This window comes from Schistocerca gregaria, chromosome 5 (assembly GCF_023897955.1).
Source record: "Schistocerca gregaria isolate iqSchGreg1 chromosome 5, iqSchGreg1.2, whole genome shotgun sequence".
NCBI classification, from domain to species: Eukaryota; Metazoa; Arthropoda; class Insecta; order Orthoptera; family Acrididae; genus Schistocerca; species Schistocerca gregaria.
Genome location: NC_064924.1, coordinates 276,318,827 through 276,334,172, shown reverse-complemented (window position 1 = coordinate 276,334,172; position 15,346 = coordinate 276,318,827). Strand labels below are relative to the sequence as shown.

The window sequence follows — 15,346 nt, the reverse complement described above, 5'->3', positions numbered from 1 at the left end:
AGGTAAGTGTTAACACGGGTCTGGAGCCAAGTCGATATTCCATTTCATCCCAAAGGAATTCGACTGTACTTCGGTTGGAACTCTGGGCAGGCCAGTTCTTTCAGGGATGTTATTGTCCACAAGTGATTGCCTCGCAGACGCTGCTTTATATCAGGGTGTACTGTCGGGATCTAACATAGGAGCAACGTCTCCAAAGTGTTCCTCTACTGTACGCAGTACATCTCCTACCACATTTAGTGTTTTGTTAAGCGCACTAGGGGATCACACCCTAACGCCGAAATACAACCCCTTCCCATAACACCTTCTCCTCCTTTCTTCACTTCATACTACACATGATGGCAGGCACCGTTCTACGGGCATTTACCAAAATCAGACTCCCCCATTGGACCGCCACAGAACATAGCGTGACTCATCACTCGAAATCACTCGTTTTATTGTATCCAGCCATCCACTGACCAGTGACGTCCCTCTTTACATCACCTCAAGCGTCGCTTAGCATTTTCTATAGAAATATGTGGCTTATGCGAAGCTGTACCCCATTGTTTTCAACTCCCTACGCGTAGTCATTGTGCTAGCTGAACCCGTGGTAGCACTTTGGAACTCACGAACGATTCCTTCCGCTGATTTCATGAGACGTTAACACGTTTTTATTGCCTCGCTTTCTTGTCTGTCTGTTCGGTACAAATTTTATAGCTGATTTTAAACTGACTTACAGATGAGCTAAACACTTGAAACTTTCAAAAAAGCTGAGAACTGCGTGGCAACGCAATATCAATTCACTTTCACTTATTTTGCAACTGATTATAAACCAACTTTCTGCCGAGTCCAGAAAGTTCCATCAGAACCGGATGACAGTCTGATGTGTGCCCAGGGTACTTTGTATACCATTGATATTTGCCCATTCTCTTGCTCCAGTCGCGAATGTTTCTCGATAAAGATCGTTCATAAGCCTCTGTGTGAGTTCTGTTCTCTCTCATTTTTATCTTAACCGTCTTTCTGCGAGATATACGTAAGAGGAAGCAATACATTGGTTAACTCAGTTGAAGAGGAACTGAAATGAACCTGAAATGTACGACATGTTTATTGTAATCTCATCAAAATGTTTGAAATCGATTGAAAACTTTCACATACACATGACTAAAAAGCAGAACACTTTTTAATTTCACATGTTTTTGAGACGGATTAAAAAGTATTAAATAATTTCTCTAATCTCTATACAGATTGCTCAGAATTTGTGCTTGGGGATTTTTAAAAGCTATGACAATATTTGTACAATTTGAAACAAAAAAAGTACGGCTCTTGTATAGACAAGAGTCAGCACAGAATAACTGTTGTTTAAAAACACCAGACAACAGTTCATATAATTTACAATGCAATAAAATTGTTAGTCACTTAGCTGAACAATTCATGCATCAAGTACGCTGATCAACAACACTGAAAGATCACTTTTTCGAAACCCCTTAATTTCCACCCATTACAATGCTTAAGTTTGAAAGTTTGGAAGACCGTAAAAGCTCCTCTTACCCAATTTCCACCTTTTCTTTTGACATCTCAGCGATGGAGGCGAGGACCGGTACAACCTACGTTAAAATCACGCTCTTAATTTATGAGTGACCAAGGAAACATTTCAGAAACACTGCCGCTCAGAACTGACACAAAAGGGCCTCAGGGGATGGCACAAAGGAACTCAATGAGGTCACCCCTTGCCTTGGGACGTAGATTCTCACACATTTCGTCATTGAAAACGACTGTTTGCTGTGAAATGCGTAACAGAAAGATGTTCTTGACAGCTTCGGACACTGCTGACACACTTGAACGCTTCAGCCCTTCTCTAAAGACATTGTGGGCCTGCATCCACATTGGACGTGATCACACCCCTTTGGAGTGCAGCGCGACCGCAATTTTTGCTCCATTCAACGAATTCTGAGTGTAATCCGAAGCAGCAAAGGATTCTTACGCTTTTTGAGCCCTAGTGTTTTCCTAGCTCCTGTGCCGTTATCACGCACGCGGGAGCGCAACAGAAACAGGTGCGTGAATAAAACGTCAAAGGGTTCCTCTAAGACTCCCTCCCCCCAGCACCCACCGTATGGCAACACCCCAGGTGCCACCCACGCAACTTTGGTGAGCACATGACATATTTACCTGTCAGAAACTTCGACATCAAATCGGTCTGCCGGCCAGAGTGACCGAGCAATTCTAGGCGCTTCAGTCTAGAACCGCGCGACCGCTACAGTAGCAGGTTCGAATCTTGCCTCGGGCATGAATGTGTGCGATGTCCTTAGGTTAGTTAGGTTTAACTAGTTCCATGTTCTAGGTGACTGATGACCTCAGATGTTAAGTCCCATAGCGCTCAGAGCCATTTTTGAAATCAGCCTGGCGGTTGGTCTAGCATCTGAAGGTAGGTAAACACAACGAAGTGCTGTTGAAAAGGTTGCCTAATCCTCAGGCTCTAGAACAACCGCTAGGATAAACTCGTATCGATGTTTCTGACAGTTACATTTGTTCAAAAGTTGTTTCTCAAAAGTACCATTAAAATCGTATTAGAAATTCCAAACTCAAACGCCAGCGAAGGTCTGAAGTGCAAAGCTGGGATATTGCTACATCTTTTAGTGTTATACATGTTTTCAAAATTCGGTTGAAATCGAAAAATTAGGAGAAAAGTTAAATTTTTGGGTGCAGTCTCGGATTACCACCACACCGTGGTAGTTCCGATAAACACTCCCCGTCATCTTCTCCGATGGTGGTTGGGTTTCGGCTTTTCTCGGCATGGTCACGGCCCGCCGTGTGGTAGTCTGCACGTCAGGCGACAGAGAAAATATGTAGACGTTGTAGAGGCGAATGGGGGAACATTCTAGCTACGGCAAGGGCCGCAACTGGGAAGTTCCACTGACATAATGTCCAGAGCGTGGGACAAGTATTATGACTAACAACGAATGTCTTATGACTATTAGTAACAATGGAGCACAGCAATCAGTCGTCCTTTCCTTTCAGGCTTTGTTAAAGCAAATGTATATAATGGCTAGGCACCAGCCGAAATCTAGGTTTGTTGTGCTCCATCATTACTGGATGTGTAAAACATCTGGTTGCACTTACAATGTCAGTTTCAGATTTCACTAAAAATAGCTTCAGTAGAAAAGCCGTAGTTGGCGCAGTAAAATGAACTTTTTAGCTCTAGAGCGGTTTACTTACCACGTACGTTTGACACAGTAGGGCCTTGTAAGTAACACTTTTCTCTTGTTCTGCAGGTCCAGATGGCTGTTTGGCACACAGGAGGCGGGCCGCTTTGACAGCGCCATGGCCAGGTAAGGAGCTCAGCAGATTTATTACATTTTTTAAAATTTTTATTTGCTTCCATTCACATTTACGCTGTATGTACTTAAAACAAAGCTAGTCTAGAGTATTATTTTATATTGTTGGAAACTTAACGCCAGTTAGGAAATGGACATGCTTAAAATTGACCTTTTATGTATTAGGAATATAGGTAAGGGTTTAGATTTGTAGATCAAGGGGTCTTGTGATGACCAGTGCTGTCCAAAAGGGAGTACCTCGTAACGGGCAGCTATTGCCTGATCTACTACTGCTTGCCATCTGAGGCCGAGGATCTCAACAATACATTGTGTCTCTGCCCTCAGACGGTGTGACTCTTCATCTATGATATAAGGGGCTGTAAAACGAAAACGAGAGAGGTGGGAAAAAGTAAAATGTTTATCACACTGGCAGACAAAAATCACATCAAGGAGTTTCGCGAAAAAGTTGGTCACAGTTTCTTTCTTTTTTTTTTTTTAATCAGAAATACGTTATATTTTTTGAGGTTGAGAGTCAATTGCCACTTCCTGCACCAGGCGTCGATCCAGTGCTGGTTTTCTTGCATTTCGCAACGTTTTTTTTGCGTCGCTACTTCTCTGTATACGACAGTATCATCCGCGAAAAGCTACATGGAACTTTAGGAATTCCCTACTAGGTCATTTACATATATTGTGAAAAGTAGTGGTCTTATAACGTTTCCCTGGGACATGCTTGAGGTTACTTTTACGACGAAGGTGGTACTCCGTTGAGAGTATTCTGTTAGCTAGAGAACCTCAATCCAATCACATAGTTGATATTCCATACGCTCAATTTTCTTCATTAGGCAACAGAGTGGAAGTGCATCGAATGCCTTCCAGAAGTCAAGGAAAATGGCGTTTACCTGGATCCCCGTATCTGCTACTCTCTGGGTCTCGTGGACGAACAGAGTGAGCTGGGTTCCACACGATTGTTGTTTTCGGAACCCATATTGGCTCTTACAGAGGAGCGCAAGGGTTAAAAAGCAGACATTGGGTTAGAAAATTGGCGCGCCGACGGTAGTATTGTTACAGTGAGAGCGAAGTAGTAGTGGTAGTAGCACCTTCTTATTCATCTGTAGGTCTCTTTTACCGGGATATTGGGCATTTCTTGGTGTTACAGTTACAGAACAACAAAAATAAAATAATTCACATACACAGACATTATCAGTCTTACAGGGTTGGTGTTACAAGAATGGGAAAGATAGTGCGGGGTCGCCGCTTAACAGAAGACGATACCTGAAAACACAGTGCTCAGTATGTAGTCTAGTTAAAATTTTCTCTTCACTACGAGATAATAAGAGGAAGTCGACCGAGTCGTGGACAATATCATTCCTGACATACAAGGGGCGTTTGAAAAGACCGTGCAAAAATAAAAGCTACTTACACGTTTGGAGTAAACCTTTTTTTTATTTTTCAACATAGGTTGCTTTAGGGCTTATACACTTCGTCCATTGCTGTTCTAATTTGATGATCCCTTCCGAATAATAGTAATTGTCCAAGTCTGCAAAATAGCTATTAGTTGCTACAATCACCTCCTTGTTTGAATAAAATCTTTGTCCCGCCAGCCATTTCTTCAAATTGGGGAACAAATAGTAGTCCGAGGGAGCCAAGTCTGAAGAATAGGGAGGATGTGAAACGGGTTCGAATCCTATTTCCATTAATTTTGCGACCACAACTGCAGAGATGTGTGCAGGTGCATTGTCGTGATGAAAAACGAGCTTTTGCGATCCAATCGCCGGCGTTTTTCTTGCAGCTCGGTTTTCAAACGGACCAACAACGGTGAATAATATGTACTTGTAATAGTTTTACCCTTTTCCAGATAGTTGGTGAAAATTACCCTTGCGAATCCCAAAAGACAGTCGCCATAACCTTTCCGGCCGAAGGAATGGTCTTAGCCTTTTTTGGTGCAGATTCTCCCTTGGTAACCCATTGTTTGCATTGTTGTTTGGTCTCAGGAGTATAGTAATGTATCCATGTTTCAGCCACAGTGAAGAAACGATGCTTAAAGTCCTGCGGATTCTTTCTGAAGAGCTGCAAACCATCCTTGCAACACTTTACACGATTCCGTTTTTGGTCAAGCGTGAGCAATCGCGGATAGCTTTCTCATGTCCAAATGTTTATGCAAAATATTATGTACTCATTCATTCCAGATGCCCACAGCACTAGCAATATCACGCACCATAACTCTTCTGTCATCCATCACCATATCATGGATTTTATCATTGACTACTAGAGTCGTAACCTCCACAGGGCGTCCAGAACGTTCAGCATCATTTGTGCCCATATAGCCACTCCGAAAATTTTGAAACCACTTACACACTGTTCTAATCGAATGTGCAGAGTCGCCGTAATGTTTATCAAGCTTCTCTTTAGTCTCATGAGGCATTTTGCCTTTCATAAAGTAATGTTTAATCACCACACGAAATTCTGTTTCGTCCATTTTTTGACACATAGCGTGATTCTAGAAGATGACGTCAGTCAGCCTGCAGCCGCACGATGCCTCGTCGACGTTATGTTAGAAGGCGCTTTAGGCCCTCTGTTTTCAAAGTATGTAAGAGTATTAATGTTTCTCCAAAATCTACCGACGAGGCTTCTATACTTTCTGGTGCTCACAGGTGGATGGGTTTTGTTGCAAGATTTAGTTTGGCTATGTCCGTGCAAGGAACGGGTAATGGTTGGATTACTATTGCCTCTGTTCGATCTAGTGATGCTAAGAAGAGTTCTTTGGATTCTTTTCCAACTCGTGATGTAATTGCGTGGAAGACATTTAATATTGTACACCAATCTAATTCAGCATATGGAGGAAGTTATCTTTCTAGTGATGAGCCACTAGTTTTAAGAAGTCGTGTTTGTCGTAAACTTGAAAGTTCAGAATCTGTATATGTATGGTGTACGAATTCCAAACACAAGGAAACAGACCAATATACACTCCTGGAAATGGAAAAAAAGAACACATTGACACCGGTGTGTCAGACCCACCATACTTGCTCCGGACACTGCGAGAGGGCTGTACAAGCAATGATCACACGCACGGCACAGCGGACACACCAGGAACCGCGGTGTTGGCCGTCGAATGGCGCTAGCTGCGCAGCATTTGTGCACCGCCGCCGTCAGTGTCAGCCAGTTTGCCGTGGCATACGGAGCTCCATCGCAGTCTTTAACACTGGTAGCATGCCGTGACAGCGTGGACGTGAACCGTATGTGCAGTTGACGGACTTTGAGCGAGGGCGTATAGTGGGCATGCGGGAGGCCGGGTGGACGTACCGCCGAATTGCTCAACACGTGGGGCGTGAGGTCTCCACAGTACATCGATGTTGTCGCCAGTGGTCGGCGGAAGGTGCACGTGCCCGTCGACCTGGGACCGGACCGCAGCGACGCACGGATGCACGCCAAGACCGTAGGATCCTACGCAGTGCCGTAGGGGACCGCACCGCCACTTCCCAGCAAATTAGGGACACTGTTGCTCCTGGGGTATGGGCGAGGACCATTTGCAACCGTCTCCATGAAGCTGGGCTACGGTCCCTCACACCGTTAGGCCGTCTTCCGCTCACGCCCCAACATCGTGCAGCCCGCCTCCAGTGGTGTCGCGACAGGCGTGAATGGAGGGACGAATGGAGACGTGTCGTCTTCAGCGATGAGAGTCGCTTCTGCCTTGGTGCCAATGATGGTCGTATGCGTGTTTGGCGCCGTGCAGTTGAGCGCCACAATCAGGCCTGCATACGACCGAGGCACATAGGACCAACACCCGGCATCATGGTGTGGGGAGCGATCTCCTACACTGGCCGTACACCTCTGGTGATCGTCGAGGGGATACTGAATAGTGCACGGTACATCCAAACCGTCATCGAACCCATCGTTCTACCATTCCTAGACCGGCAAAGGAACTTGCTGTTCCAACAGGACAATGCACGTCCGCATGTATCCCGTGCCACCCAATGTGCTCTAGAAGGTGTAAGTCAACTACCCTGGCCAGCAAGATCTCCGGATCTGTCCCCCACTGAGCATGTTTGGGACTGGATGAAGCGTCGTCTCACGCGGTCTGCACGTCCAGCACGAACGCTGGTCCAACTGAGGCGCCAGGTGGAAATGGCATGGCAAGCCGTTCCACAGGACTACATCCAGCATCTCTACGATCGTCTCCATGGGAGAATAGCAGCCTGCATTGCTGCGAAAGGTGGATATACACTGTACTAGTGCCGACATTGTGCATGCTCCGTTGCCTGTGTCTATGTGTCTGTGGTTCTGTCAGTGTGATCATGTGATGTATCTGACCCCAGGAATGTGTCAATAAGGTTTCCCCTTCCTGGGACAATGAATTCACGGTGTTCTTATTTCAATTTCCAGGAGTGTAGCTGGAACTTGGTGTGCGTTATTTCCAAAGATGCTACTAACTAAACATGACCTCGATACGCGCCGGTGGTGTCATCTCTCGGACTTTGCACGGACGTAAAGGCGAGTGGTGGACACTCCCCACGTTAATGTCTGTACACTTTTGATCAGGTAGTGGCAAGTCCTACAAGATAGGCACGGACCTCTGTACGGAGCCAAGGGGGAGGAGTGGGTGGGGGACTGAGGGGTGATGACATGGATATGGCAACTGTGAGCGCGGGTGTGTGCGGGGAGTTAGCAGTCGTGAGGACGCTACAAAAGCTCTCCCCACCCCTCCCTCCTGCGGCACAGCCTCCGCATTGTCCCCTGAGCGGGCGTCTCCGGCCGGCTTGTTCGGCGCAATCATACAGCCATTGTTTCCCGCTGTTGTCGTCCTCATTTACATATGCATACGCGCCGCTCCTGCGGTATTTTAAGCGCCAAGAGTTTCGTGTAAGGCGCGCATTCGTTGCTACGACGGAGCCAGCGCCCTCTGAAAGTCCTCCAGGCTGTGTTGTGAGACAGGTTTCGTGGAAAACAATGATGACATCTGACGCACTAATTACTTCATGTTGTATAAAAAAGGATGAGGCTGTCACCAACCATAAGGCTGGTTTTTACTAGATATGATATGGAGTCGATGATTGACTGAGAGCTCAGTACGCCATTTTCTTTTTTACCTGTCTAGCGTTTACTGTCGCTGGAATAATGTGTGCTGCGCTTATGTAGACCGATTTTATCTTTCCCAGTACCGACTCCGTGGCATAATCATTTGCAATTAGAAACACAATAGGTCTTAAGCTACATCTGAATGCCCTTTGTTCGTTTATTTTACATAATTTAATACCGATAAAATAATTATGGTATAAATCGGAGTTACGATGTTAATTTTCTCATTAGGTTTTCACGCAAATTTTTGCTGATTGCATTTTGTTTCATGGAATTTATTAAATGCAGTTAACATGGCTTACGTGATTATTAAGAACAATAAGAGCAACACCAGGTTGTTCCGTTATTGATGATTAAAAATCGTAATGAAGATACATAGTGAAAGTTAACCGCGATGACGGGTTGTGGAAACTGCCAAATTATTTCTGAGTAATGTACGTAATGGCTTCATAAAGTAAATAACACACGTCGTCCCATGCTAAGACCACTGCTCAACAGGCGTTGCGCATAGTCAGAAGTGAGTACATATTCCGGGGTTCGTGCAAATACAGTTGTGCTGGTATACGGATGACAGGTGCATCGCAGCGTGCACTGAAATTGCGCGGCGACTGGAAACGTGCTCCAAAATCAAAGTATACGGGGCAGACGATTATTGAAGACATAACGTCTAAATTGTACGCATATTCACCTTGAAATTCTGGCGGTGTATCGACCAAATGCAATGCCGCGCCCATCCTCAATGAAATGGTGCCAACAGTATTACCAAGGCGGCGCAGACCATGCGATTTACATCTTCTCAACGAACTGAAAGAACATTCGGAGGGAGGAAAAGATTTTTCAACTATAAGGACATTCATACAACGGTTATCGAGTGGCTCCATGATCAAGGTGCAAATTTCTACTATCGAAGAATAGAAAGATTGGTAGAACTTTTCGATTTCTTTTTATAGAGACTAGGTGAGCATGGTGGAAAATAGTCTCATTTATATGTTTGTCGCTTTGTAGTGTAGTGCGACAATTAAAAAAAAATTACTTCACCTGGCAAATAACACATAACTTACTTTGTGAAGACTCCTCATTGTTTGTATTTTTATTTATTTATTTATTTTGCTGTGGTGCGATTCGCCATTAGTAATGTCTAACCAATACCAACTCGTTGTGCCTACTGCTGTTCAAAGAAGTGTCACAGCTGCAGTGCACAGTTTGCGTGTTACAAGAACAAGAAAGAAAGTGACGTTTTTACTACCAAACACTTTTCCTACTACAATTTTATTAGTAGGCCTACGCACATCGTTAAAAAGTCATTTGCTGCATATCACATTGTAACTAATGAATAACTGATGGTATATTTTCGCATTTGAGTTAATGGTTAAGTGCCTGTCTATCAGTTCAGCCAGCTCGGTTTCGATTCTCAATCAGTTCCACATTTCGTTTTCATTTACCTTTTCTTTCACCGCTGGTAGTGATTTATTTATGACATTTTTAGGGCCTGAAATGTTTACAATTTATGTAAATAATCTAGTGGATAGTTTCGAAAATATCCATGAAGCATTTATCTATAAGAGGGGTGCAACGTCACAAAACTGCAGCTCACTGTAGGAAGACCCACAGAGAATCGACGTCTTGTGCAGGGACTAGCAGTTAGGGCCGTTGTGACCGAGTGGTTCTAGGCGCTTCATTCCGGAACTGCGCTGCTGCTACGGTCGCAGGTTCGAATCCTGCCTAGGGCATGGATGTGCGTGATATCCTTAGGTCAATTATGTTTAAGTAGTGCTAAGTATAGGGGACTGATGACCTCAGATGTTAAGTCCCATAACTCTCAGAGCCATTTGTTAAGTCCCATAGTGCTTAGAGCCATTTGAACCATTTTTGAACTAGCAGTTGACCCTGATCGTAAACAAGTCTAACGTATTGCACATAAATAGGTGACGAAATCTACTACTGTTAGATCACAGTATTGGTGACTGAAAATAGTATCTATAGTTAAATCCTTATGAGTAACCATCTCGAACGACCTTAAAGTGTAATGACCAGGTAACTACATTGTAGAAAAAGCAGCTGTCTGGCTGAGAAATTCCTTGAAAATTTTTTTAAAAATTGCGCAAAACACTTGATCGACCGATCCTTTAGTATTGCTCATCTCTTTGGGAACTGGTGGTTGGGCTAATAGAAATAGAGAAAATCCAACGAAGAGCGGCATGTTATGTCACGAAATTGTTTAATCAGCGCAACGCTTTACGGCGGTGCTCAACAGACTAGAGACGGCCAAACGCGTTCATCTCTGGGATCCGATCCACCGTTGACCGGTCCTCTTTTGACACCTGTTCATTATTACTCGCTCGCCATTGCTTCCGGTTTATTTATAAAATAACTTTTTCTCCTGGCAGCGACGATTCTCTTTCCGTTTAACGATTGCGTGACCGTTTCGGGATATGATTCGAATTTTCAAGTACATTATTCAAGTAATGCGCCATTTACTCTTGTTGTTTTTGAAGTGTAAAGTACTGTGTTGTTACGTTGCCTTTAAAGTAATACGTAAACACGTGTAATTTTGTAATCAATGACTGATTTTTATATGGAATTAAAGGCGAATGTCGGAAACAACCTTACGTACGGTTTTCTTGTTGCTGGCTTATGCGGAAACTCACACATATTAAACATCACACATAATTTAAGGAGTTCTCACGCTGGAAACAAATAGGAATCATTTCCCGAAGCACCTCCCGCAAAACATAAATTAAATGAACATTGTGGCTGGCAGCACAATAGGGTTTTTTTTTTTTTTTTTGGTCATCAGTCTACTGACTGGTTTGATGCGGCCCGCCACGAATTCCTTTCCTGTGCTAACCTCTTCATCTCAGAGTAGCACTTGCAACCTTCGTCCTCAATTATTTGCTTGACGTATTCCAATCTCTGTCTTCCTCTACAGTTTTTGCCCTCTACAGCTCCCTCTAGTACCATGGAAGTCATTCCCCCATGTCTTAGCAGATGTCCTATCATCCTGTCCCTTCTCCTTATCTGTGTTTTCCACATATTCCTTTCCTCTCCGATTCTGCATAGAACCTCCTCATTCCTTACCTTATCAGTCCACCTAATTTTCAACAGTCGTCTATAGCACCACATCTCAAATGCTTCGATTCTCTTAAGTTCCGGTTTTCCCACAGTCCATGTTTCACTACCATACAATGCTGTACTCCAGACGTACATCCTCAGAAATTTGTTCCACAAATTAAGGCCAGTATTTGATATTAGTAGACTTCTCTTGGCCAGAAATGCCTTTTTTGCCATAGCGAGTCTGCTTTTGATGTCCTCCTTGCTCCGTCCGTCATTGGTTATTTTACTGCCTAGGTAGCAGAATTTCTTAACTTCATTGACTTCGTGACCATCAATCCTGATGTTAAGTTTCTCGCTGTTCTCATTTCAACTACTTCTCATTACCTTCGTCTTTCTCCGATATACTTTCAAACAATACAGTGTACTCATTAGACTGTTCATTTCGTTCAGCATATCATTTAATTCTTCTTCACTTTCACTCAGGATAGCAAAGTCATCGGCGAATCGTATCATTGATATCCTATCACCTTGTATTTTAATTCCACTCCTGAACCTTTCTTTTATTTCCGTCATTGCTTCCTCGATGTATAGATTGAAGAGTAGGGGCGAAAGGCTACAGCCTTGTCTTACTCCCTTCTTCGCACTTCGTTCTTGATCGTCCACTCTTATTATTCCCTCTTGGTTGTTGTACATATTGTATATGACGCGTCTCTCCCTATAGCTTACCCCTACTTTTTTCAGAATGTCGAACAGCTTGCACCATTTTATATTGTCGAGCGCTTTTTCCAGGTCGACAAATCCTATGAACGTGTCTTGATTTTTATTTATCCTTGCTTCCATTAGTAGCCGTAACGTCAGAATTGCCTCTCTCGTGCCTTTACTTTTCCTAAAGCCAAACTGATCGTCACCTAGTGCATTCTCAATTTTCTTTTCCATTCTTCTGTATATTATTCTCGTAAGCAGCTTCGATGCATGAGCTGTTAAGCTGATTGTGCGATAATTCTCGCACTTGTCAGCTCTTTCCGTCTTCGGAATTGTGTGGATGATGCTTTTCCGAAAGTCAGATGGTATGTCGCCAGACTCATATATTCTACACACCAACGTGAATAGTCCTTTTGTTGCCACTTCCCCTAATGATTTTAGAAATTCTGATGGAATGTTATCTATCCCTTCTGCCTTATTTGACCGTAAGTCCTCCAAAGCTCTTTTAAATTCCGATTCTAATACTGGATCCCCTATCTCTTCTAAATCGACTCCTGTTTCTTCTTCTATCACATCAGACAAATCTTCACCGTCATAGAGGCTATCAATGTATTCTTTCCACCTATCTGCTCTCTCCTCTGCATTTAACAGTGGAATTCCCGTTGCACTCTTAATGTTACCACCGTTGCTTTTAATGTCACCAAAGGTTGTTTTGACTTTCCTGTATGCTCAGTCTGTCCTTCCGACAATCATATCTTTTTCGATCTTCACATTTTTCCTGCGGCCATTTCGTCTTAGCTTCCGTGCACTTCCTATTTATTTCATTCCTCAGCGACTTGTATTTCTGTATTCCTGATTTTCCCGGAACATTTTTGTACTTCCTCCTTTCATCAATCAACTGAAGTATTTCTTCTGTTACCCATGGTTTCTTCGCAGCTACCTTCTTTGTACCTATGTTTTCCTTCCCAACTTCTGTGATGGCCTTTTTTAGAGAGGTCCATTTCTCTTCAACTGTGTTGCCTACTGCGCTATTCCTTATTGCTGTATCTATGGCGTTAGAGAACTTCAAACGTATCTCGTCATTCCTTAGAACTTCCGTATCCCACTTCTTAGCGTATTGATTCCTCCTGACTAATGTCTTGAACTTCAGCCTACTCTTCATCACTACTATATTGTGATCTGAGTCTATATCTGCTCCTGGGTACGCCTTACAATCCAGTATCTGATTTCGGAATCTCTGTCTGACCATGATGTAATCTACTTGAAATCTTCCCGTATCTCCCGGCCTTTTCCAAGTATACCTCGTCCTCTTGTGATTCTTGAACAGGGTGTTCGCTATTACTAGCTGAAACTTGTTACAGAACTCAATTAGTCTTTCTCCTCTTTCGTTCCTTGTCCCAAGCCCATATTCTCCTGTAACCTTTTCTTCTACTCCTTCCCCTACAACTGCATTCCAGTCAACCATGACTATTATATTTTCGTCCCCCTTTTTACATACTGCATTACCCTTTCAATATCCTCATACACTTTCTCTATCTGTTCATCTTCAGCTTGCGTTTCGGCATGTATACCTGAGCTATCATTGTCGGTGTTGGTCTGCTGTCGATTCTGATTAGAAGAACCCGGTCACTGAACTGTTCACAGTAACACACCCTCTGCCCTACCTTCCTATTCATAACGAATCCTACACCTGTTATACCATTTTCTGCTGCTGTTGATATTACCCGATACTCATCTGACCAGAAATCCTTGTCTTCCTTCCACTTCACTTCACTGACCCCTACTATATCTAGATTGAGCCTTTGCATTTCCCTTTTCAGATTTTCTAGTTTCCCTACCATGTTCAAGCTTCTGACATTCCACGCCCCGACTCGTATAACATTATCCTTTCGTTGATTATTCAATCTTTTTCTCATGGTAACCTCCCCCTTGGCAGTCCCCTCCCGGAGATCCGAATGGGGGACTATTCCGGAATCTTTTGCCAATGGAGAGATCATCATGACATTTCTTCAACTACAGGCCACATGTCCTGTGGATACACGTTACGTGTCTTTAATGCAGTGGTTTCCATTGCCTTCTGCATCCTCATGTCGTTGGTCATTGCTGATTCTTCCGCCTTTAGCCGCAATTTCCCATCCTGAACCTCTATCCACTCCTCCGCCCTCTTTGACAAGGCCGTTGGCAGAATGAGGCTGACTTCTTATGCCGGAAGTCTTCGGCTGCCAATGCTGATTATTTATCAAAATTTAGGCAGTGGCGGGGATCGAATCCGGGGCCGAAGACGTTTTGATTATGAATCAAAGACGCTTCCTCTAGACCACGGGATCTAAAGTTTCTTACGAACAAAAAAAACTTGGTTCAAATGGCTCTGAGCACTATGGGACTTAACTTCTGAGGTCATCAGCCCCCTAGAACTTAGAACTACTTAAATCTAACTAACCTAAGGAGATCAAACAGATCCATGCCCAAGGCAGGATTCGAACCTGCGACCGTAGCGATGGTGCGGTTCCAGACTGTAGCGCCTAGAACCGCTCGGCCACTCCGGCCGGCTTTTACAAACAAACCCATTGTTATCACAGTAGGAGCTTTCAATAACCATTTCTAATGTATAAAATAATACTAATCATCATTTTTATCTCATTGTGTAGCGATGCATGAATTTTAAAAAAAAAGGCAAAATACAAAACTAAAATTATCCTAAAGCAAGAGCGTGCCTTCGTTGTGAATGGCGAAATAGTTTTGAGTTCTACGGCATCTGGTTCTGCGCACACTTCCTACGGTTCAGTACCTATTTAATATTTCGTCTTACTTCTGGGTATTCTTGCTACAAGGCAATTTCTATTACATATTCTTCGTTGCTTTTACAAGTCAATATCTATTACACATTCCACTATACCCTTGGATACACTTGTTACAAGGGAATATCCGTTACATACTCCACATTGTTTCTGGGTATACTTGCTACAAGCCAATATCCATTACATGTTCCACCTTGCTTCTGGGTACACTTGCTAGAAGTCACTATCCATTATATATTCTGCCTAACTGCAAGCTGATACTGAATTGTGTCTGCATGGCCGACCTTGATGCATAATTAGGTTGTGGATATTAATTTTTTTCTGATGGGGTAGGGTAGTTTCAACCCTTTGCTTCTGTCCCTTCTGAGTACATTCATGGTCTATAACAACCACATTTTAGGATCTCCTTCTACACTTCATGTATTAGGCATT

General features: G+C 43.5%; 1 protein-coding gene across 2 annotated transcripts in view; it reads left to right on the top strand.

The window, feature by feature from the left end:
- Nucleotides 1-15,346, top strand: part of LOC126272472 (chondroadherin-like protein) — a 512,729-nt gene that overhangs the window by 349,398 nt on the left and 147,985 nt on the right. For both annotated transcript variants that reach the window (XM_049975352.1, XM_049975351.1), the window contains exon 3: nucleotides 3,246-3,302. In XM_049975352.1, coding sequence (XP_049831309.1) covers nucleotides 3,295-3,302 — 8 coding nt within the window. In that variant the 5' untranslated portion in view covers nucleotides 3,246-3,294. The remainder of the gene's footprint in view (nucleotides 1-3,245; nucleotides 3,303-15,346) is intronic.